The 27018-nt window shown below is 41.9% G+C and overlaps 1 protein-coding gene across 1 annotated transcript in view; it reads left to right on the top strand.

Annotated features, from left to right (window-relative positions):
* supv3l1 (SUV3-like helicase) overlaps positions 1-27018 on the top strand; it is a 127007-nt gene that overhangs the window by 10389 nt on the left and 89600 nt on the right. The window contains exons 2-5 of the mRNA XM_084332828.1: positions 9328-9405; positions 14427-14534; positions 17775-17889; positions 18144-18312. Coding sequence (XP_084188954.1) covers positions 9328-9405; positions 14427-14534; positions 17775-17889; positions 18144-18312 — 470 coding nt within the window. The remainder of the gene's footprint in view (positions 1-9327; positions 9406-14426; positions 14535-17774; positions 17890-18143; positions 18313-27018) is intronic.

Here is a 27018-nt window from a genome sequence, read left to right as displayed (position 1 = left end):
GGCCTTACTCCCACACGTGGCGTCGCGGGGAGGCTTTACGTCTGTGACTCTATTGGAGGGTAAGAAACTGGACTGAAAAGGAAGTCCTACTTTAGTAGCGCAGTATATATACGCACTATGAACAAATAGTCCCATTAGTGGTGCGGTAGCTAGATTCCTACGCGGAACTAGGACTTGTTCGTACATGTGGAGCGGTACGCTTGAACTGGGTCTGAGGGGTATGGCAGCCTGGCACCAAGGTCTCGACCAATAGTAGAATGGAGACTATTATGGGATGTTCAGTAGGCTAGAATGGATATTCAATGCATATTGTACAAGGAATATACAAGGGATATCAGGGAATATTAGAGAATATACAAATACAATTAAATATATATATATAAATAAATATATATATTCGGTTTAATCTGGCCCTTCACAACAACGACTATGCGTGCACCTCATGGTACCGAAGCACCTCAAAACAAAATTACAAACATCTCAAAACAAACTAGTCAGACTACTGCTTGACCTTACTCCTAGAACCCACCTCACCCCTGCCCACTTTGACAACCTAGGATGGCTTAGAGTAGACGACAGAGTACAGCAACTTGCAATGGGCCTGGTCTACAAGATACACTACACGACCGACCAAGGTACCCATGTACATGTCAAAATACTTCCCAAAGGTCAGTGAATACCACAATCACAACACCAGAGGGAGCTCCACAAATCATGTTAAACCCAGATTCGGCTCAAACAAGGGACTAAACACTTTTCGCAATTATGCCACATCAATGTGGAACGCCCTACCCACAGCTGTAAAGGAATGTGAATCACTACCCACTTTCAAAAACACTAAAAAAACACCTAAGGGAGACTGCAACTCGAAACTGGCCCCTGTAAATGTCCGAACACAACCCCCTCCAATGTACAGTAAATTACCAAGTATGGTCTTGTCAATAATCCAATGTACAGTTTTGTTTGTACAGTTGTACAGTGTCCCCCACCCACCCACCCCTCCTACCCAACCACCCACCCAACCACCTCCAATGTACAGTCCACCCCCACCCCCACCTACCCAATCCAATGTACAGTTTCTACGTCAAATGTATATACTCTTTTTTCTGGACTCTTTTTGTATCACAAACAGTACTCAGGGTGTCCGCGGATCCTTAAAAAGTCTTAAATTGGTTTATCAATAATTAAGGCCTTAGTTTGTCTTAAAATGTCTTAAATCCATTTTCAGAGGTCTTAAAAATGCCATAGAAAGGAAAGATAAAATGCCATGTCATGTTTTATTATGAAATCTGGGGAAGTACGGTTAACGGGAGATAAAGTCGGGAGTTTTTATTGACCGCGTTGTAGCATCACGCAGACCGGAATGGGGCGGAACCAACACAGGTCCTTATGTTGACCGGGAACAATTTCAGTGGAGTCTAGCTAACGTTAGCAAGGCGAAGCGGAAGCGATAACGTTACGTTTAGTTTAGCATTTGCACTCGTTAATATGGGAAAGTGCCAATTTAACGAGAACTGGCTCGACAATCCACTGTTTGCGCCATGGTTGGTCCCAGTCAAAGTCAAAGACCATTACGAGGCTCGCTGCAACAACAAAAAAAGAGCAGTCGAGTCGCACATGCTGAGCAGCGCTAAGCGTACCTCTGCAAAAACGGCGCCTGCAAACTACTATTTCGAATTTCTTTTTGGCCCCGCCATCTCAGGTAGGACTATAACATCTGCACCAACAGAAGTCTGGATAACATGCGGCTCCACGCCAACACTTGAAGCTGAGGTCTTAACTTGAAAATAATCTATTCACGGATGTAAACAAGGACACGTTTGTGTTTATGTTCGATGAGAGTCACCCACTATGTATTTTTTCCTCCCACCCACCCCTCCTAATGTACAGTATCCTCCCATCATATGTATGTTAGGATCTATGGGTAACAGTACTGTATATTTGCATATCTTATATGTCACAAATGTAACAGTACTATATACCTGTATGTCCCTATGCCATAAATGTCATGTATGTTGAGTGTCATAAATGTCACTATGAATTGAAAATGGGGGACCCTGATGTAAACAAGACAAACGTCTTTCTCTGGTCTGCATCCCCTTAACAATTGTGTGTATTGAGCCGTACTGTATTGTACCCATTCTGCAATCTGTTAAACAAAGTTTTCATTCATTCAACCAAACCACAAAAACAAAACGACTGGATGAATAAATGAAAAACTTTATTAACAGATAACAGATCAATACACACAATTGTTAAGGGGATGCAGACCAGAGAGACTTTCGTCTTGTTTACATCAGGGTCCCCCATTTTCAATTCATAGTAACTGTACTGTTACATTTGTGACATATGCAAATATACAGTACTGTTACCCAGAGATCCTAACAGAAAATATATACATATGATGGGGAGGAGACTGTACATTAGGAGGGGGGGGGGGGGGGGGTGCGTTGGACATTTACGGTGCCCAGTTTCTAATTGCAGCCTCCCGTAGGTGCTCTTTAAGAGCGGTTTTGAATGTGGGCAGGGGTAAAGTGGGTTTTAGGAGTGAGGTTAAGCAGTAGTCTGACCAGTTTGTTTTGTGATGTTTGTAATCTTGTTTTTAGGGCCTTTGAGGTGCTTTGGTACCATGAGGTGCAAGCATAGTCGTAGTACCCTTGAATGAGTGCTCCTGTTAGAGTCTTCAGGGTATTCTTGTTTACCAGAGAGGAGATCCGGCACAAGAATCTAGTTTGTTGGTTGACTTTTTTGATACCCTGGGGAGGGTGGTAATAGTTATGTGTTCTGACAGGTATCAGTCCTATGGTGATAATCATGTGTTCTTACAGGTATCAGTCCTATGGTAGTATGTGTTCTGACGGAAATGTGGCTGTTGCACTTGCTGCTTGGCCCCTGGTATATTTTGTATAGCTATATTTGCTATTTATGTTTGGTCACCCCTTTGTTGAAATTCATCCAATCCAGTTACTCCTTTAAGTTCAAGATTTTTAAGTTTCCAAGTTATTTTTTAATAAACATCTTTGGACCAACGTGTCCCTAAACTTAAACTAATTGGTGTCGTTGCATGATTTTTGCCATTTTCTTATTGTGAAATTGGTATTAAATTTAATTCTGAGTGGCATTAAAAAGTCTTAAAAAGCCTTAAATCTGACTGGGCTAAACCTGCAGATACCCTGAGTACTGTAATTGCAAATCTGGTATGTCATAAATGTATAGATGTAGCAGTACTGTCTATCTGTATGTCATGTATGTCATATATGTTACGATGAATTGAAAATGGGGGACTGTAAGATCCTGATCAAACTGGCCAGTATCACGTCTTCATCTGTTTTGGCTCTCCATCCAATTCCTCTGTGTCGAACTAGAAATGTTTACGTTTACGGATGCACATCTGTTCGTTTTTATTTGGCTTAAAAGATCAAAACAACCGCACAGTGAACTCACATCTTTCTTCTAAGCGCTGTTTCTCCTACAGCGCTGGTCCGCCTCATGACCGCTCGACTCGCCGCTCTCTCCCAGGGCTGGCCAGCCTTGCTCGATCATGATTCTCCCACACACGACGACTGTTGTCCACTGTCGTCCCATTATTGAAAAAGTCTTTTTCCGTTGTTCTTATCTCTCGGCAACCAACTGCTCCCGTTGTTTTAATCTCTTGCAAATCCGGCTGTCATCGGCACCAACTGTAAGATCCTGATCAAACTGGCCAGTATCACGTCTTCATCTGTTTTGGCTCTCCATCCAATTCCTCTGCGTTGTGTCATTTTAATGGTCCTGACGTCTCCGATACTGGCAGATAAGATCCTTATCTCCCCCGTTAGTGCAATCCATAAACCATACTAATTCTCCACCTCCGTAAGAATTCGACACTTCGACACAGTGAAATACCTTATGAGGAGAAGCGTTGTTTTATTGCTATAAACAGAACCTCATAATCAGATGTTATCAGATGTTATCAAATTGTATCGTCCTTGAAGAGTCTATTCTAATGATCTTTCGGTGTGTTCGTCTATCGTCCTTTTGTTATTCAGTCCAATAGTGGTCAGGCCTGGTCGTTAGCCTGAACCCTCCTTGTGTTAGCCGAAGCTAATGATGATATGGCATTCTTCCTCCCCCCCCCCCCCCCCCCCCTCAATGAGAGGAGAGAGTGTCTTCGTGTGATCTCAGTCCTACTCGCTCTTGGTCAGATTCTAGTCTGCCCTCCACCCGGAAACACCGCTCTACTTATAGATGTTCGTCGTCGCAACGACGGCCCCGCCTTCTGGTTGTCATGCGACGTGTTGTCATGACTAGGGCTGCAACTAATGACTAATTTGGTAGTCGACTAATCTGCCGATTATTTTTTCGATTAGTCGACTAATCGAAAACCAATGTAAACAACAACAAACCAATTTTTTTTTTTTTTTTTTTTTTTTAAATTGCCTATCTTTGTGAAAGTGGCTTCTCAGCTCTGGTCCAGCTGAAGACAGAGCAGAGGAACAGATTGGACATTGAGCAGGACCTCAGAGTTGCTTGTCTACCATCACCCCAGACTTTGAGACTCTTGTCAGGACCAAACAACAACATCATAACATGATGATCCCATAGCAAATTAAAATAATGACTCATGAAACATTTGAATTTGGATCTTTAAGCCACTTTAAATGAAAATGTATTTGAAGAACAATACAGCAATCACTCATAACAAGATAAATAAATTAAATAATACAAATTAAAGTGGAAGTGTACTTTAAATAACTTTTGTTTGCTGTGTGTGAGAGGAGTCCGTGTGTGTGTATGTGTGTGTGTCGTACTCTGATCGCTGTGTGAGTGAGAGGAGTGTGTGTACTGTGTAATTTGTGTGTGTGTCTTACTCTGATCGCTGTGTGAGTGAGAGGTGTGTACTGTGTAATTTGTGTATGTGTGTGTGTCTTACTCTGATCGCTGTGTGTGAGTGAGAGGAGTGTGAATGTGTGTGTGTCTTACTCTGATCGCTGTGTGTGAGAGAGAGGAGTGTGAATGTGTGTGTGTCTTACTCTGATCGCTGTGTGTGAGTGAGAGGAGTGTGTATGTGTGTGTGTCTTACTCTGATCGCTGTGTGTGAGTGAGAGGAGTGTGTATGTGTGTGTCTTACTCTGATCGCTGTGTGTGAGTGAGAGGAGTACGTGTGTAATGTATTGTGTGTCTAGTCTGATCATCATCTCTGCAGGGGAACAATGTTTTCAATGTCCAAAATTTGCTATGGGATCATCATGTTATGATGTTGTCTGGAACCCTGAGAAGCCACTCTCACAAAGATAAATAGTGCACAAAAAAAAAAAAAAAAAAAAAAAAAATATATATATATATTTTTTTTTTAATGACTAATCGACGCAACAATTTCTCGTCGACGATTTTTTATAATCGACGTCGTCGATTATGTCGACTAATCGTTGCAGCCCTAGTCATGACAACTGCTAACCTTTCACACATTAAACGTTTCATTCACTGTTGCATTAAAATAAACCCCTCTCCCTCGCTCTGGGCCTACAGTACACTCTTATCAGTTTGTTCCTGCAAGGAATGCAAAACATTGGGCTGGCTGCTAAACATTCTGCAGTGCTGGCTACTAGGCTTGGGCGGTATCCTTATTTTCAAACCGGCAAACCTTTATGTTATAATACCCCGGTGCACGGTATTTGACGGTATGACTTTCATTTTCATCCGCGGGGGGGGGGGGGGGGGGGGTGGGTTACGTGTTACCAAGTAAACAAATCATCGTCAGCTCTCAGAACGGTAGTCCCGCACCGGTAGAAGCCCGCACCGTTAGCATCTAGCCTATAGCCATGGCAGACTATTTGATTCCTTAAGGGCTAGAAATTGCCTGGGTTTTGGTCATATGCTCCCGAAATGCTCCCGTTGTTTGGCTACTTCTATGTGCAGTGAAAACTACTCGAATGCTTTATAACCTAGTCATTGATTTAGTTCAGGGTAATCTAAGATTAGCCGCAGAGCTAACGCTACTTAACGTGAGCTAACGCTAGTTATTCAAGCTCAGTAGCTCACAGAGAGGGATAAACAGCTGACAGCGGATAGTACAGGACGGTACAAATACAATAAAAAGGCGGGTGGGGGCTGTTGTGTAAACCTTGTACTCTTTAGTTCACATATAATAATTTAGTTCACATATAATAGGCGACGGATTGCGCCACAACAACACTGCTCTCGTCACAACGCTTTACGGTATTTTCACAGCACTGTTGCAACATTACCGTAAAACGTGAACACCGTTGTGACCCACTCGCTCCACTAGAGCGGTCTCGCCCCCTGCTGGCGCGTGTGTGCACTACACTCAGTGTGTGCACTACACTCAACTCCGTTTCACTGTTATAGAAACTGAAGCGCATCTGTGATTTTGACGGTGACGGACGGTATTGAAAATCAATACCGTAGGTATTTCTAAATACCATGGTATACCTTAATACCGTCATACCGCCCAAGCCTACTGGCTACTGCCTCTTCTTCTATCACCGTTTTCTAAAGCGAACCATGCACATTTCGTTACCACCGTTTTAGCTGTGGTCATCTCTCCCCAATCTATACATCACATACATTGAAAAAGCACCCCAAATCCTTCAGGACCCTGATGTAAAGTTGTAAACGAGACGAAAGTCTTTCTCTGGTCTGCATCCCCTTAACAATTGTATGTATTGAGCTGTACTGTACTGTACCCATTCTGCAATCTGTTAATAAAGTTTTCAATCAATCAATCAGCAGACAGTACTGCTACATCTATACATTTATGACATACCAGATTTACAAATTATACAGTACTGTTTGTGATACAAAAATAGTTAAAAAATGAGAGTAGACGTAGAAACTGTACATTGGAGGAGGTTGGGTAGGTGGGGTGGGGGGGGAACTGTACATTGGAGGTGGTTGGGGGGGGGGGGGTTGGGGGGTAGCTGAGTAACACCTGTGTAACACCTGTTCTGTTCAGTTGTTCACCTGTCCTTATAATCTAATATAGCTGGTCCAGATCCCAAGGGATCATTGAAGAGGTTCCGGAGAGTTCGCAGCAAAACGAGCTGGTATACAACCGTATGATGTGCTCAACCACATAGTATGAGGTTGGGTTAAAATACCATAGGCCAGAAAACAAATGTAAATACGTTAAATGCTTTGTTGGCTTTGTTGTTACTACACTATCTTGGTCGACGTTGTGATATTCAGTCGATCGATCGTTTTTGTAAAGTGCAATGTTTAAAATCCCAGCACTGTTTACATATGGCTTTTCCTCAAACTGAGCTACGCAATCTGACACGTGATTGCATTTGCAGGTGACTGGACATGCAAAGAATACGTGACCTGGCAGGTCATTTCAATTAGGGAAGTCTCAAGCCCAATTGTGGCATGGCAGGTCACCTGGAAATACAATCACGTGTCAGATTGCATAGCTCAGTTTGGGGAAATATTAGGCCTATAAACATTTCATTTTATTTTGTTTCGCACATGGTTGTGTATTACAGTACATTACAAATTCCTATAATTTATTTAGTTATTATAATCAAATACACCCATAAGCGAAAAGGAGCCGGAAGAAGAATAAATTCTTATTAATACCTGCCCCCTATCCAATTAGATAAAGTAAATTTGATGGTCGGTGCATACAACTAGAGCTGCCGCGGTATTGATATTTTCCTTACAGCACGAATTTGCGAAATATTTCCTACCGCCGCGATAATTACCGCACAGTGCGCACAAAAAAAAAAAGTTTGAATGCATTTTATTTTTTTTAGTAGTCTACTCTTATAGCCTGCCTCTAGTCTAATGGCGCTTTTCCACTGCATAGTACCCACTCGACTCGACCCGCTTTAGGCACCTGGTACTTCGTTCCTTTTCCACTGCAGCCAGGTACTACTCCGTTTGTCTCCGTGTGGGGATACAGGCGGGGCCGCTAGCTTGTGTACACTGAAAGCTCCGTGGGCATAGATGTCCGAGGGCTTGCAGCAAGCCAGAGTTTAACACAGTTTCAATCAATCAATCAATCAATAACAACATTAACCAGACTCTCGTTGCGTCTATTCTGCCAAAGCTAACGTTACCTCTCATTGTGTATTCTACCAAGCAAACCCGGGTTTAACGTTACCTCTCGTGTATATCGGCTGACGGTAGTATTAAGCTAATAACAACAACAAACTTAACACATCAGCGATCTTGTTGTGACACTAAACTCTCCGCTCGGTGGTAAATTGGGTTGATGTCGGTTTTGTTTCATCAATAAATAAGGCAGAATACACAGTGAATCCATTCTTTTTTGTTTATTGCAATTGGTTCTGTCGCAAACAAATCCTGAATGAAATGCATCCTTAGCGAGGCAGTAAAGATGGCGGCGTTCTGTTTTCGTTCAGAGGCTACAAAGTGTGACGCGTCTCTCTTCTGACCAGTCAGTGGTCTGCAATGTTTCACATAACTTTTCTGTACCACTTCTACCCAATAGGGTCGCTTGGAACCGAGTAGGGTATATCTGCAGAGCCGCAAGCCGCAAGCCAACTTTATTATTATGATAAAAAACAGCGGTGACGCGGTATTCAGCCTAACTCTGCGGTGAGCGTGATGCAACAGCGATACCGCGGTAAAGCGGTTATCGCGGCAGCTCTACATACAACCATTACTTGCACTAAAGTGCAATTATTTTTTTATTATTATCTTTTTCCGATTTTCTCCAATCCCAATGTTAGTCCTTATGCCAATTCCCAATCCCCCTCCTGGTCGTTGCACACTCTACCCCCTACCGTCGGTCCGGGAGGGCGGAGACTATCACATGCTTCCTCCGACACATGTGTACCCAGCCCACCGCTTCTTTTCACCTGGCAGCGCGGACTCTCACTGGGAGAGTGTAACGTGTGGAAGGTCACACTACCTCTCCTAGATCCTTCCCTTGCTGTGCAGGCGCCCCGACCGAACTGTAGGAGTAGCTGTTTACAACGACCAGGACCCACCCTCGCCGGGTTTCCCACCCGTTAACACTGCCAATTGTGTTAGTATGGACGGTCGGCCAACCCGGAAGCACCACAGCTGGATTCGATCCCACTGTCACTGTGGTGGTAGACAGATGCTTAGTCCGCTGCGCTACCCGCCTACCCGGCCGCCCTAAAGTGTAAATTTAAACAAATTCAAAACAAAACAACTAGAACAAAAACATTGCACTTTACAAACGATCAACAAAATATTGCAATGTCAGCGTAGATCAGACCAGACGGGCAAGACAGACAACAACATAATGTACAATCAGTCGTTCATTACTGCAGAATAAACCCTGACGTGTGTGTCTCTGTGTTTGTGTGTGTCTGTCTGTCTGTGTCCTGACAGCTGAGCTTCTGAAGGTTCTGAACAGGTTCTATAAGAGGAAGGAGATGCAGAAGCTGGCATGTGACCAGGGTTTGGATGGTGAGTTCATATAATAATATAATGCAACCGAGAGATTTTCACCTGTGACCATAGGATCCACAGGGAGCTGCACTAACCGGCTGAGCTAAAGGGTCCGACCCGTTAGCAGGTGCTGGTTGACTGCGACAGACCCATAGTTTACAATAATATAATTCACAAGGTCTCAATTCAATTTGATTTGATATGGATTCAGTTGGGTTTGATGGCACCTGGTTTCACTTCAAGTATCTTATGACCTTCTGAAAGACCTGCTGGCCCAACATCAGAGGGCAGGTAAGGATGCTAGAGAAAAGCTTTATCTTTAAATACACCATAACCGCAGGGTCTTCAATATGTTATCAACCCCTTCCACCTCCAGTGCAATTTTAGTAGACATATAGCGTAGTAGTATAGGCAAGGTAGATTACTTAGTAGCAAAGTGCATGATAGTAAAAGACAGTAAGAAGGTTAGTACTTTTTCTTCTTCATTTCAGATATTGATTGAAAAACTGTTTTTAGTCAACGGGCGGGCTTCTCTCTTAACTCATTCTGCGCCAGTCACGAGAAAAGTCGGGTTAACTCGCCAACCGTTCAGCGCCAATCATGAGAAAAGTCGGGTTTTAATCGTTATTTCTTTTTTTTGGCTATATCTATTCATTTTTCATCCATCCATCCTGATGTTATCATTGGGAATGGGTCTGAGCCGTGCGGACAGGGTTTAAATACTCCGGCAGGACTAGCGTTTACAAACGATACATCTGCGATGCTTGGCTGCGGTGGGGGGGGCGAGCGCCCTGCTACGAGGGCCATTTCATGTATGCACGAGGAGACATAATAATGATAATCTAGCGTTGATTTCAGGAAGATTCGATAATCAGGCGAAAAATGACAACGTGATAAGTGTATTCCACTAAGACGCTATTGTCTCGTCTTTTCCTGGAATTACTCAGAAGCACCCAAACTATATTCATATCAGGGCTCCAGACTAACTTTTTAGTAGACAGTATTTAGTAGACAGTAAATACTGGCCAGTTTGATCAGGATCTAACAGTCAAACTGGCCAGTATCACGTCTTCGTCTGTTTGGCCCTCCATCCAATTCCTCTGCGTTGTGTCATTTTAATGGTCCTGACGTCTCCGATACTGGTAGATAAGATCCTTATCTCTCCCCGTTAGTACAATCCGCAAACCATAATAATTCTCCACCTTTGTAAGAATCCGACACTTCGACAACGTGAAACACCTTACAAGGAAAAGCGTGGTTTTATTTGATAAACAGAAACCTCAGCTCAGATGTTAACAGATTGTATTGTCCTTGAAGAGTCTATTCTAATGATCTTTCGGTGTGTTCGTCTATCGTCCTTTTTTTATTCAGTCCAATAGTGTTCAGGCCTGGTCTTTAGCCTAACCCTCCTTGCGTTAGCCGAAGCTAATGATGATGTGGCATTCTCCCCCCCCCCCCCCCCCCCCTCTCGATGAGAGGAGAGAGTGTCTTCTGTGTGATCTCAGTCCTACTCGCTCTTGGTCAGATTCTAGTCTGCCTTACACCCGGAAACACCGTTCGACTTATAGATCGTCGTCGTAGAAACGATAGCCCCGCCCCTCTTCTGGTTGTCAGGGCGACACGCTGTCATGACAACCGCGTTTAACCTTTACACACACTTCAAAACGTTTCTCTACTGTTTCATTAAAGATGTCACCGCTCTCCCTCGCTCTGGGAGACACTCGCTATCAGTTTGTTCTTACAAGGAATTCATAACAAACACCCTCGCTGACGCGGCCTGTGCCTGTGAAACCACTGGTTCCACCACCGTCAATATCATCCCGTGATGATAATGATATTACCCTCTTAAAGCGTCTCTTTATATCAGTTTTATAAACCAAATATACATTGAAAAAACCACCATTTTCTCAAAAACGTCGTGGCCACAGCAATGCTACTGATAGCTCGCCTATACAGTGGCTAACGTCGTGGCCACAGCAATGCTACTGATAGCTCGCCTATACAGTGGCTAACGTCGTGACCACAGCAATGCTACTGATAGCTCGCCTATACAGTGGCTAACGTCGTGGCCACAGCAATGCTACTGATAGCTCGCCTATACAGTGGCTAACGTCGTGGCCACAGCAGAGAGGCAGCACCCAATCTGCGTGTAACGTTAGTCACTAACATGAAGAATAGAGAGCTGCAAACGGAAATAAACACCGGTTTCCTGGTTTACTAAACTTTCAATTCGAAAAATTTATGCTTACATGGCTTTTTTGTTTATCCCGTCATTCAGCGAATAATAATGGCAGGGTGATGATCAGAGGCAGATCTAGGCTGGTCTTTGCATAATGCACGTGTTATAGCCAATCAAAGGCAGAGATATATATTTTTTTAGAACGCACATGGCCACAGGGAAAAAGACGCTAAACACACACACATACACACAGACAGACAGACCTGCTGGGAGCTGGGAGCTGGGAGCACCAGTGCGACAAGGGAAAACATCCAGTCGCACAGCTCTGAGTTTTGGTCGCAAAATGCGACCAAAACAGGCGCACCCTGGAGCCCTTCATATTAAAAAATGTACGGATGAAAAAACAATCTGTTTTGTGCATGTTGACTGGAAGCAACTCACTGACAATCGACTGGTGTATTAGTCCCATAGCTATAATATAAGATATATTTTAAGTAGGGATGCCCCAATCACGTTTTTTGCCACCGATACCGATCACCGATCGTCGTGAGCCATATCGGCCGATACCGATCCGATACCGATCGTTTTTGATTAAAAAGAAATTAAAAATTATTTTATATAATTTTTTTTTTTTTTATAAAATATATATATTATATAATTAGACTTGTACTTGTATTATCTGCGAGACATCGCCACCACGCAACAAGTCAAAATGCTCGCTATCTGCAAACAGCTCCACTGTCTGTGTGTACTCTAGTAGCCCTAGCTCAAAAAAGGATTCTCCGGCGCTGCAGCTGGATGCATCTCCGTCTGAGTCGCGTAGTTGATGATGTCACACACAGACTAAAGGCGCTCCCATAGTCCAGCAGACTGTACACAGAGCAGACTCCGCGGATGTCCGCGCGGCTCTTTGAGCTTTCATAGTCGAGCAGATCTCAGCGGACGTCCGCGGTCTATTTCCTACATTTCTCGCTCCAGTTTTACTACATTTCCCACAATTCTGTCTGTTCTAGGGAACATTTATCAGCGGGAGAGAGAGAGAGGGAGAGGGAGACAGAGACAGAGAGAGAGAGAGAGAGAGAGAGAGAGAGAGAGCGCGCGCTTCACGGGCTCATCTCTCTCCTCGCGCCACCAATCGCTCGCGCGGCGTCACATTAAATGCAGTTCGATGTCAACCAAAACGCAGAGCAGCGTTTTGTGTGACACCAAGTCAGCGGCGCGGATGTCCGCGCCTCAGAAAATAGGAGCGTCGCACCTGTGGGTCTGCTGTCCGCTGAGATCAAAGCTCATCCGCGGAGTCTGCTCTGTGTACAGTCTGCTCGACTATGGGAGCACCTTAAGATGTCAACAGAACACACGGAGCCTGGTGGATGCATGAAGCGATATAAATAAACCAATAGCCAATAAATGTGAAGTTATCTTTGAACCCCTGTTGTCAAGCCTCGTTAATATAACCCCTTTCCTCACTAATGGAACTGGTTTTGTGGACTCGCTGACGGTGCTTTGAGCGTTTCCAGGATTAGCAGCTAACGCTAATTAGCTTAGTAACGTTATGCTTTGGTCATTTCACATTCAGCAAGCCCTCAGCTCGAATACGCATTCAATCAATGTTATAAGACATTGATATCAGGAGCTATCTGTAGCTACTGCTAGCCGGCTAGATGACGTTAAGACAACTATTTAGTTCAATCGGACATTTCGTTTTGAACCGTGAACTAACGTCAGCTAACGCAAGCTAACGGAGATATCAACATGGGCTACTGGACTTCCTGGGGCATTTGTTGATATCCGGAGCTATCAGTAGCTAGCCGGCTAAATACCGTTAGACAATGCCTACTAAAAGTGAATAGTTGACTGGGTAATTTTGTTTAAACAGTAACGATAGCTAGGTAGCTAACGTTAGCTCAGGTCGAATGCACTATCTAGACTCAGCAGAGGAGGTCCGCCTCCTCTGTGTTTACAAACTCTACACGGGTACGGGCGGGGCTAGGGAGGAGGAGCAGTTTGCAGGTCCTGTGCGTCTGAGACAAGCGAGTGAGATATCCACTTGATCAGTTTCCGCGATCGGCGAATATGACTAATTATCGGAATTCCCCGATCGCATATTTATACTGATTATCGGCCGATAACGATCGGTGGCCGATCGATCGGGGCATCCCTAATTTTAAGCACTCGCAAATGTCGCAGTCTCCCCATTGATTAAAGCGATGGCGTTCTAGCGCCCCCTGGTGCCCCGCTGATTGAGTTAAAGCCTCTGGAAAACCAAATCCACTATAGCCTTCTAACTATGTAATGTAGGGTCTTATGTACATAATTGTAAGCATCTAAATACGATTCGAAATTAGTTTAAATCTGATAGACCGTGTCCAGACTCCAGAGGTTTAATAGTGGAAGGAGCAGCAATTCTATAAATTACATCATCATAATCCAACACTGATATACTTTATACCTGATAACATCACAAGGTTTCTGGCTTTGGGTGAGAGTAGCTCCATATTGATGGAACTGTTTTGGGCCATGGAAATAACATATTCACATTTTTTATTTGAGTGTTGTTCCCCTTTATGGTCTATGGGGGATGTGCTTTTGCTGTTGCTGCCCCGCTTATGTGGAATACATTTACATTTAGTAATTTAGCTGACTCTTTTATCTAAAGCGACTTACAAGTTCTGTATGACAAGTCAGCAGGAAGGGTACAACTCTTACAGCTGAGTAACAATGTTAATCAAACAGTGTTGACATTTGGGTGCTGCAGTGTTGTTGAGTGCATATTAGTAATATGAGGAATAATCTTCCTCGCAATATTAGATCGGCTGAATCTATTGAGATCTTTATAAAAACATGTTTGTGTGTGTCTTAGCTCGTCTTTTCCATCAGGCCTTCGTCAGTTTCAGGAAGTTTGTTCTGGAGATTACATCAGTCGGTGCTGATCTACACATCATCCTCAACGACATCTGCTGTGGAGCAGGTCTGTCTGTCTGTCTGTCTGTCTGTCTGTCTGTCTGTCTGTCTGTCTGTCTGTCTGTCTGTCTGTCTGTCTGTCTGTCTAGTCTGTGTTGTTCTTTAGTCTGACACAGGAGGCTAATTTATTAAGCAAAACGTGTCCAGATTTGTAAATATATACTATCAAACTCCTTTCGACTTAGAATGAGATTATTGTCATGAGCCAGGTCTTGCTCGAAAAAGAGATCTTTGATCTCAAGTGACTACCTGGTAAAATAAAGGTAAAATAAAATAATGGAACCAGTTTGACTCTGATGGTAATATTGATACATGAGACCTGCTATCGGGTACAGTAGGAGCTGCCTGACTGAGACCAGAGACTGAACCTACAGTCACACTGCTTGACCTATAGGGGGTGCTGACATCATCTCTCCTGCCTTGGTTGAGCTGTTCTCATGGTATCATACAGCCCGCTCACCAGCTTCATTAGAATCACCTCAAATTAACCCTTTGTCTCCCAGAGTGGAAATTATAATTGTCACTCACTGATTGGCCCAGAGGGGGTACTGCATAGCTCCAATTGGCTTGGTGCTGTTTGCTCTCCAGGTCATAGAGACATGCATTAAAGCATTCCGTCTCCAGACGGATTTCCGTCAATTTGATTGGGGAGATCCGTCCATTTGATTCGCGGTCTGACGGAATTGGCTACCTGGTATAATATGATTTGTAGATGCATACACATTTAAACAAAATTGAGCCAATCAGAGGCGCCAAATATGAAGAAAAAAAATCGCGCCGCGCCAAGCAGAGTCATCGAGAGACAGGACGCTGCTCGCTCCGGAGGCTCGCTCCGCGGTTGCAGCTGCAGTCTATTGGGCGAGTTACACATTTGCGAGGTCTGAGAAGTCTGTCCACCACATGGCAGGGTAACAAGATAGTCATGTAAAATAATTAAAAACTGCGTGTTTTGGTTTAACGAGTCGCCTTTTTTGCAGCCTCGCGCGTCAAGTCAACTCTGCTTGTTGACCTAGTTTGTTTGTTTGTTTGTTTATTTGTTTGTTTATACCACGCTGCTTGCACTCGCTGCTATACCGATTAGCTAACGTTAGCTTAATAGCGTCGGTTAAATGGAAGGAGTAAGCCGGCCACTAAAAAGAGAACCCACCGCGGGGTTCTCAGATGAAAAGGATGAGCGGGACCACCTAACAAAAGAAAGTTTAGAGAGGAGAGGACGTTTGAAGAGACTGGCTAGGCAGCGCTACTGGGGGCTGTAGTGGTGAGTTGTTAACTTGTTCCGTGTGCCGCAACTATGTCAAAAACAGAAACAACACTTTTGTCATTGTCGTGTTACTTCACAGTACAATACGTGAGTCCCCTGCTGTGGTTGTGAGTATACGTTTATTAGCTTAACTCCGTAGCAACATCACACAGGTGTATCTGTAAACAGTCTCCTCCCCACCATATATTCTCTCCCCACCGTATATCTTTTTTCTACCATCCCCTCCTAATGTACGGTCTCCTCCCCATCATATGTATATAATCTGTTAGGATCTATGGGTAACTACTGTATATTTCTCTCCCACCCCCTCCTAATGTACAGTCTCCTCCCCATCATATCATGTATATAATCTCTGTTAGGATCTATGGGTAACAGTACTGTATATTTTCTCCCACCCACCCACCCCCTCCTAATGTACAGTCTCCTCCCCATCATATGTATAATCTCTTGTCAGGATATATGGGTAACATTACTGTATATTTGCATATCGTATATGTCACAAATGTAACAGTACTATATACCTGTAGACTGTAGTATGTCCCTATGCCATAAATGTCACTATGAATTGAAAATGGGGGACCCTGATGATGTAAACAAGACAAACGTCTTTCTCTGGTCTGCATCCCCTTAACAATTGTGTGTATTGAGCCATACTGTATTGTACCCATTCTGCAATCTGTTAAATATTGATTGATTGATTGAACATTTTATTAACAGAATTGCAGAATGGGTACAATAGAGTACGGCTCAATACACACAATTGTTAAGGGGATGCAGACCAGAGAAATACTTTTGTCTTGTTTACATCAGGGTCCCCCATTTTCAATTCATCATAACATATATGACACACATGACATACAGATAGACAATACTGCTACATCTATACATTTATGACATACCAGATTTACAAATACAGTATTGTTTGTGATACAAAAATAGTCTAAAAAAGAGAGTATATACATTGGAGGAGGTTGGGTAGGTGGGGTGGTACATTGGAGGTGGTTGGGTAGGCGGGGTGGGGTAACTGTACATTGGATTATCGACAAAACCTTACTTGGTCCCAAGAAGAGGGTCTTGTGTATTAAATAAAGTTTTCATTCATTCACTCTGGATCTGGTAAATCCAGTAGCAATACACACAATTGTTAAGGGGATGCAGACCAGAGAAAGATGTTTGTCTTGTTTACATAATCAGGGTCCCCCATTTTCAATTCATAGTGACATTTATGACATACACAACATACATGACATCATGACATTTATGACATGGGGACATACTTGACTTACAGGTATAGTACTGTTACATTTGTCACATATATGATAAGCAAATATACAGTACTGTTACCCAGAGATCCTAACAGTAAATATATACATATGATGAGGAGGATTGATTGATTGATTGATTGAAAAGTTTATTAACAGATTGCAGAATGGGTACAGTACAGTACAGCTCAATACATACAATTGTTAAGGGGATGCAGACCAGAGAAAGACTTTCGACTTGTTTACATCAGGGTCCCCTGTACATTAGGAGGGGGTGGGTGGGTGGTAAAAAATATATACAAACGGTGGGGAGGAGACTGTCCATTGTTGTTGTGGCATAATTTGCTAAACGTGTTTAGTCCCTTGTTTGTATGATAACAAGCCGTTTAGTTCATGGTTCAAAGTAATGGGAAAGGGGTGCTAGCTCGCCATCAATCAGAAGCTAGCCACAAGACTTGCATTCACGCTCTCCAGCACACAGCCTCCCTGCCTGGCACAACAACCACAACAGTAGGGTATATAGTCACAGTCAGGACAGTAGGCTCTACAAGTAGGCTCCCTTAAAACGCTAACGCTATTAAAAAAAATAGTGGAGATTAAAATAAGAATATGACTTGGCCTGAAAAAAAGTTCAGTCAGGAGATTTTTTTTTGCTTTAATCCCTGCATAGAGATGACATCATACAGTAATGTGGGTGGGTGTGTGTGTGTGTGTGTGTGTGTAGGTCATATAGATGACATCTTTCCATACTTCATGCGTCACGCCAAGCAGATCTTCCCCATGCTGGACTGTATGGACGACCTGAGGAAGATCGCCGACCTGCGAGTCCCCGCTAACTGGTACCACAACACACTACACTACAGTTAGTTCAGACATTGTTCATAATATTATACTGAGATATATTCCAAAGTGTCACAATCCTACTCAGAGCTGCCTCTAAGTCTGTACGTCACACAGAGCTGCCTCTAAATCGCCATGGAGATTCCTCTGCCAAAGACTGCCAAAATATTAAGGGTCGTGTGTGTGTGTGTGTGTGTGTGTGTGTGTGGTGTGTGTGTGTGTGTGTGTGTGTGTTTTTTTTTTTTTTTTGCAGGTACCCGGAGGCACGTGCCCTCCAGAGGAAGATAGTGTTCCATGCAGGTCCTACCAACAGTGGGAAAACTTACCAGGCTATCCAGAGCTTTCTGGCTGCTCGCTCTGCTGTCTACTGTGGACCACTCAAGTTACTGGCTCATGAGATCTCTGACAAGACCAACCAAGCTGTACGTCCATCTGTCTGTCTGTCTGTCAGTCCGTCCATCCATCCGTCTGTCTGTCCTTATCACAACAGCACCAGAACACTCATTATAACAACAGCACCAGAACACTCATTATAACAACAGCACCAGAACACTCATTATAACAACATCACCAGAACACTCATTATAACAACAGCACCAGAACACTCATTATAACAACAGCACCAGAACACTCATTATAACAACAGCACTAGAACACTCATTATAACAACAGCACCAGAACACTCATTATAACAACAGCACTAGAACACTCATTATAACAACAGCACTAGAACACTCATTATAACAACAGCACTAGAACACTCATTATAACAACAGCACCAGAACACTCATTATAACAACAGCACCAGAACACTCATTATAACAACAGCACTAGAACACTCATTATAACAACAGCACCAGAACACTCATTATAACAACAGCACCAGAACACTCATTATAACAACAGCACCAGAACACTCATTATAACAACAGCACCAGAACACTCATTATAACAACAGCACTAGAACACTCATAATAACAACAGCACCAGAACACTCATTATAACAACAGCACCAGAACACTCATTATAACAACAGCACCAGAACACTCATTATAACAACAGCACCAGAACACTCATTATAACAACAGCACCAGAACACTCATTATAACAACAGCACCAGAACACTCATTATAACAACAGCACTAGAACACTCATTATAACAACAGCACCAGAACACTCATTATAACAACAGCACTAGAACACTCATTATAACAACAGCACCAGAACACTCATTATAACAACAGCACTAGAACACTCATTATAACAACAGCACCAGAACACTCATTATAACAACAGCACCAGAACACTCATTATAACAACAGCACCAGAACACTCATTATAACAACAGCACCAGAACACTCATTATAACAACAGCACTAGAACACTCATTATAACAACAGCACCAGAACACTCATTATAACAACAGCACCAGAACACTCATTATAACAACAGCACTAGAACACTCATTATAACAACAGCACCAGAACACTCATTATAACAACAGCACCAGAACACTCATTATAACAACAGCACTAGAACACTCATTATAACAACAGCACCAGAACACTCATTATAACAACAGTACCAGAACACTCATTATAACAACAGCACCAGAACACTCATTATAACAACAGCACCAGAACACTCATTATAACAACAGCACCAGAACACTCATTATAACAACAGCACTAGAACACTAATCACAACAGCACCAGAACACTCATTATAACAACAGCACCAGAACACTCATTATAACAACAGCACCAGAACACTCATTATAACAACAGCACCAGAACACTCATTATAACAACAGCACTAGAACACTCATTATAACAACAGCACCAGAACACTCATTATAACAACAGCACCAGAACACTCATTATAACAACAGCACCAGAACACTCATTATAACAACAGCACCAGAACACTCATTATAACAACAGCACTAGAACACTCATTATAACAACAGCACTAGAACACTCATTATAACAACAGCACCAGAACACTCATTATAACAACAGCACCAGAACACTCATTATAACAACAGCACCAGAACACTCATTATAACAACAGCACTAGAACACTCATTATAACAACAGCACCAGAACACTCATTATAACAACAGCACCAGAACACTCATTATAACAACAGCACTAGAACACTCATTATAACAACAGCACCAGAACACTCATTATAACAACAGCACTAGAACACTCATTATAACAACAGCACTAGAACACTCATTATAACAACAGCACTAGAACACTCATTATAACAACAGCACCAGAACACTCATTATAACAACAGCACTAGAACACTCATTATAACAACAGCACTAGAACACTCATTATAACAACAGCACCAGAACACTCATTATAACAACAGCACTAGAACACTCATTATCACAACAGCACCAGAACACTCATTATAACAACAGCACTAGAACACTCATTATAACAACAGCACTAGAACACTCATTATAACAACAGCACCAGAACACTCATTATAACAACAGCACCAGAACACTCATTATAACAACAGCACTAGAACACTCATTATAACAACAGCACTAGAACACTCATTATAACAACAGCACCAGAACACTCATTATAACAACAGCACCAGCACACTCATTATAACAACAGCACTAGAACACTCATTATAACAACAGCACTAGAACACTCATTATAACAACAGCACTAGAACACTCATTATAACAACAGCACCAGAACACTCATTATAACAACAGCACCAGAACACTCATTATAACAACAGCACCAGCACACTCATTATAACAACAGCACCAGAACACTCATTATAACAACAGCACCAGAACACTCATTATAACAACAGCACTAGAACACTCATTATAACAACAGCACCAGAACACTCATTATAACAACAGCACTAGAACACTCATTATAACAACAGCACTAGAACACTCATTATAACAACAGCACTAGAACACTCATTATAACAACAGCACCAGAACACTCATTATAACAACAGCACTAGAACACTCATTATAACAACAGCACCAGAACACTCATTATAACAACAGCACCAGAACACTCATTATAACAACAGCACTAGAACACTCATTATAACAACAGCACTAGAACACTCATTATAACAACAGCACCAGAACACTCATTATAACAACAGCACCAGAACACTCATTATAACAACAGCACCAGAACACTCATTATAACAACAGCACCAGAACACTCATTATAACAACAACACCAGAACACTCATTATAACAACAGCACCAGAACACTCATTATAACAACAGCACCAGAACACTCATAACAACAGCACCAGAACACTCATTATAACAACAACACCAGAACACTCATTATAACAACAGCACCAGAACACTCATTATAACAACAGCACCAGAACACTCATAACAACAGCACCAGAACACTCATTATAACAACAGAACCAGAACACTCATTATAACAACAGCACTAGAACACTCATTATAACAACAGCACCAGCACACTCATTATAACAACAGCACCAGAACACTCATTATAACAACAGCACTAGAACACTCATTATAACAACAGCACTAGAACACTCATTATAACAACAGCACCAGAACACTCATTATAACAACAGCACCAGAACACTCATTATAACAACAGCACCAGAACACTCATTATAACAACAGCACCAGAACACTCATCACAACAGCACTAGAACACTCATTATAACAACAGCACCAGAACACTCATTATAACAACAGCACCAGAACACTCATTATAACAACAGCACCAGAACACTCATTATAACAACAGCACTAGAACACTCATAACAGCACCAGAACACTCATTATAACAACAGAACCAGGGCTCCAGACTAACTTTTTTCACCACCGTCCCAGAACCGTCCCGAAATACAATTTTAACCGTCCCAAAGTGAATGTAACCGTCCCAAAAATCAAATGTAGTTTCTTTACTTTGGTTTTGTCGTCTATAGTTGTTATTGCCATAAGAAACACCATTCAGAGAAGGGGAGAATAAATTGATTTAGTCAAAAGGCTCCCATGGTGGAAAGATTTCACAAGAATAATTATGATTAAAAATAAATATAAAAAAAAAGTGTTTAACAAGGTGCTAGTATAGGGATATTTGGTCACGGTGCTGTTAGTCAACCAATTGGAGCCATGTTGATTATTCATTCCATAGGAAAATATATTTAAATGTATTTTATTTCGTTTTAGTTTTTTTTGTTATTACAAATGTGTGTTTATGGTTGAAAATGTTAGAGATAAATAAAGATCAAATCAAATCTAACTGAATAAGTTATCCCTCTTCTAACAAGAAAGAAAAACGTAGTTTAGCTTTAAACTACATAATGTCATTGCGTCCAGAGATGCCACCTTTGATAACTAAAGTAATGACACTTGACTAGTAATGAAACTTGTCCCTTAGATTGCGCTGTCCTCCTGGTCGATATTGATAATTGCTGCTAAATTCCAGCGGGCCCTCCTCACTGAATATGGATTCATTGTGTAGCTGAAGTGAAGTTTGCCTATAGCCTGTCATCTATTTCTCCGCGTTCGTTTAGATAAATGTAACGTTATGCCAATTAACTCGCAATGGTAGTAACATTACGTGTTAGTATAGAATCGAATAGAAATCCTTTAATAATCCCGAGGGAAATTCGGCACTACAGAGCAGACTATGTATCGCTCACATTGAACAACAATAAACATTTAGGTCAATAGGACTAAAATAGGAATAACAATATAATAATATTATAAATAAGAATAAAATAGTGTGAACTATGGATTAATCAGTGGCAGTCTGATACGTTAGTCAGTAACGTTAGCTAGCAATAAGCAGCTATAACTAGAACGCTTCAATAACTGTATACAGTTCCAATAGACTAACATTACACTTCTGTGATTTAAATGTGTCCTCACCTTAGACTCAGGGGTAGTATTGCTGGATGCAGTTCCCTGTTGGTCATTTTGGGTCTGTGTTTATCCTCTTCAAATAGCGCAGCATGTTTGCGGTGCTCTCTTTACTGAGAGGATGCCACAGTATAGCGCGCGTTTTTTTTTTTTATAACATCCGCGGTTCTTGTACAGTGGTCTCGTGCCGTGCGAATGTCAATTACCAGCTGTCATTCACTGTGTCAACCAGGGTTAAATACCAGTGGAGAAAGCCTAGGTAAGAGAGATTTCCCTCACCTGTTAACACGTTTTTTTTTTTTGATGCAAGATTCATTTGGGGTGTGACGCTGCTGCAGCGCGACTGGCTGAGGAGAGGTGGGTAGGAGTTTGATGCTGGATTAGCGTATATCGCTGCGTTGGGAGGCGGAGATAGTCATTGGATTTGGCAAATCACGCTACGTTTAGACTTCAGTGAACTTAGTCAGCACGAGACATTCACCATTTGACAGCAATATATGCGCGCACTGACAGTCGGCCAATTGACATTTCCTGTGAAAAAAAAAATCCTCTCCGTCCCGGTTGCGTCCCAGCAAAGATTTCTGTTCGTCCCAAATCAATATTTGATCGTCCCCGGGACGACGGGACATCGTTAGTCTCGAGCCCTGACCAGAACACTCATTATAACAACAGCACTAGAACACTCATTATAACAACAGCACCAGAAAACTCATTATAACAACAGCACCAGAACACTCATTATAACAACAGCACCAGAACACTCATCACAACAGCACCAGGACACTCATTATCACAACAGCACCAGCACACTCATTATAACAACAGCACCAGGACACTCATTATAACAACAGCACCAGGACACTCATTATAACAACAGCACTAGAACACTCATTATAACAACAGCACCAGAACACTCATTATCACAACAGCACCAGCACACTCATTATAACAACAGCACCAGAAAACTCATTATAACAACAGCACCAGGACACTCATTATCACAACAGCACCAGCACACTCATTATAACAACAGCACCAGAACACTCATTATCACAACAGTACCAGAACACTCATTATAACAACAGCACCAGAACACTCATCACAACAGCACCAGAACACTCATTATCACAACAGTACCAGAACACTCATTATAACAACAGCACCAGAACACTCATTATAACAACAGCACCAGAACACTCATTATAACAACAGCACTAGAACACTCATTATCACAACAGCACCAGAACACTCATCACAACAGCACTAGAACACTCATAACAACAGCACCAGAACACTCATTATAACAACAGCACCAGAACACTCATCACAACAGCACCAGAACACTCATTATCACAACAGCACCAGAACACTCATTATAACAACAGCACCAGAACACTCATTATCACAACAGTACCAGAACACTCATTATAACAACAGCACCAGAACACTCATCACAACAGCACCAGAACACTCATTATCACAACAGTACCAGAACACTCATTATAACAACAGCACCAGAACACTCATTATAACAACAGCACCAGACCACTCATTATAACAACAGCACTAGAACACTCATTATCACAACAGCACCAGAACACTCATCACAACAGCACTAGAACACTCATCATAACAACAGCACCAGAACACTCATTATAACAACAGCACCAGAACACTCATCACAACAGCACTAGAACACTCATAACAACAGCACCAGAACACTCATTATAACAACAGCACCAGAACACTCATTATAACAACAGCACCAGAACACTCATTATCACAACAGTACCAGAACACTCATTATCACAACAGCACCAGAACACTCATTATCACAACAGCACCAGAACACTCATTATAACAACAGCACCAGAACACTCATTATAACAACAGCACCAGAACACTCATCACAACAGCACCAGAACACTCATTATAACAACAGCACCAGAACACTCATAACAACAGCACCAGAACACTCATTATAACAACAGCACCAGAACACTCATTATAACAACAGTACCAGAACACTCATTATAACAACAGCACCAGAACACTCATTATAACAACAGCACCAGAACACTCATTATAACAACAGCACCAGAACACTCATTATAACAACAGCACTAGAACACTCATCATAACAACAGCACCAGAACACTCATTATAACAACAGCACCAGAACACTCATCACAACAGCACTAGAACACTCATAACAACAGCACCAGAACACTCATTATAACAACAGCACCAGAACACTCATTATAACAACAGCACCAGAACACTCATTATCACAACAGTACCAGAACACTCATTATCACAACAGCACCAGAACACTCATTATCACAACAGCACCAGAACACTCATTATAACAACAGCACCAGAACACTCATTATAACAACAGCACCAGAACACTCATCACAACAGCACCAGAACACTCATTATAACAACAGCACCAGAACACTCATAACAACAGCACCAGAACACTCATTATAACAACAGCACCAGAACACTCATTATAACAACAGTACCAGAACACTCATTATAACAACAGCACCAGAACACTCATTATAACAACAGCACCAGAACACTCATTATAACAACAGCACCAGAACACTCATTATAACAACAGCACTAGAACACTCATTATAACAACAGCACCAGAACACTCATTATAACAACAGCACCAGAACACTCATTATAACAACAGCACCAGAACACTCATTATAACAACAGCACCAGAACACTCATTATAACAACAGCACCAGAACACTCATTATAACAACAGCACTAGAACACTCATTATAACAACAGCACCAGAACACTCATTATAACAACAGCACCAGAACACTCAGTATAACAACAGCACCAGAACACTCATTATAACAACAGCACCAGAACACTCATTATAACAACAGCACCAGAACACTCATTATAACAACAGCACTAGAACACTCATTATAACAACAGCACCAGAACACTCATTATAACAACAGCACTAGAACACTCATTATAACAACAGCACCAGAACACTCATTATAACAACAGCACCAGAACACTCATTATAACAACAGCACCAGAACACTCATTATAACAACAGCACCAGAACACTCATTATAACAACAGCACCAGAACACTCATTATAACAACAGCACTAGAACACTCATCACAACAGCACTAGAACACTCATTATAACAACAGCACTAGAACACTCATTATAACAACAGCACCAGAACACTCATTATCACAACAGCACCAGAACACCCATTATAACAACAGCACTAGAACACTCATTATAACAACAGCACCAGAACACTCATTATAACAACAGCACCAGAACACTCATTATAACAACAGCACCAGAACACTCATTATAACAACAGCACCAGAACACTCATTATAACAACAGCACCAGAACACTCATTATAACAACAGCACCAGAACACTCATTATAACAACAGCACCAGAACACTCATTATAACAACAGCAATAGAACACTCATTATAACAACAGCACTAGAACACTCATTATAACAACAGCACCAGAACACTCATTGTAAGAACAGCACCAGAACACTCATTATAACAACAGCACCAGAACACTCATTATAACAACAGCACCAGAACACTCATTATAACAACAGCACTAGAACACTCATTATAACAACAGCACCAGAACACTCATTATAACAACAGCACCAGAACACTCATCACAACAGCACCAGAACACTCATTATAACAACAGCACTAGAACACTCATTATAACAACAGCACCAGAACACTCATTATAACAACAGCACCAGAACACTCATTATAACAACAGCACTAGAACACTCATTATAACAACAGCACCAGAACACTCTTTATAACAACAGCACCAGAACACTCATTATAACAACAGCACCAGAACACTCATTATAACAACAGCACTAGAACACTCATTATAACAACAGCACCAGAACACTCATTATAACAACAGCACTAGAACACTCATTATAACAACAGCACTAGAACACTCATTATAACAACAGCACCAGAACACTCATTATAACAACAGCACTAGAACACTCATTATAACAACAGCACCAGAACACTCATTATAACAACAGCACTAGAACACTCATTATAACAACAGCACCAGAACACTCATTATAACAGCACCAGAACACTCATTATAACAACAGCACTAGAACACTCATTATAAC

The sequence above is a fragment of the Notolepis coatsorum genome (genome assembly GCF_963971535.1).
Source record: "Notolepis coatsorum genome assembly, chromosome: 1".
Taxonomy (NCBI): Eukaryota; Metazoa; Chordata; class Actinopteri; order Aulopiformes; family Paralepididae; genus Notolepis; species Notolepis coatsorum.
Note: the sequence above shows the minus strand (reverse complement) of the source record. Positions and strands in the feature narration are given on the sequence as shown.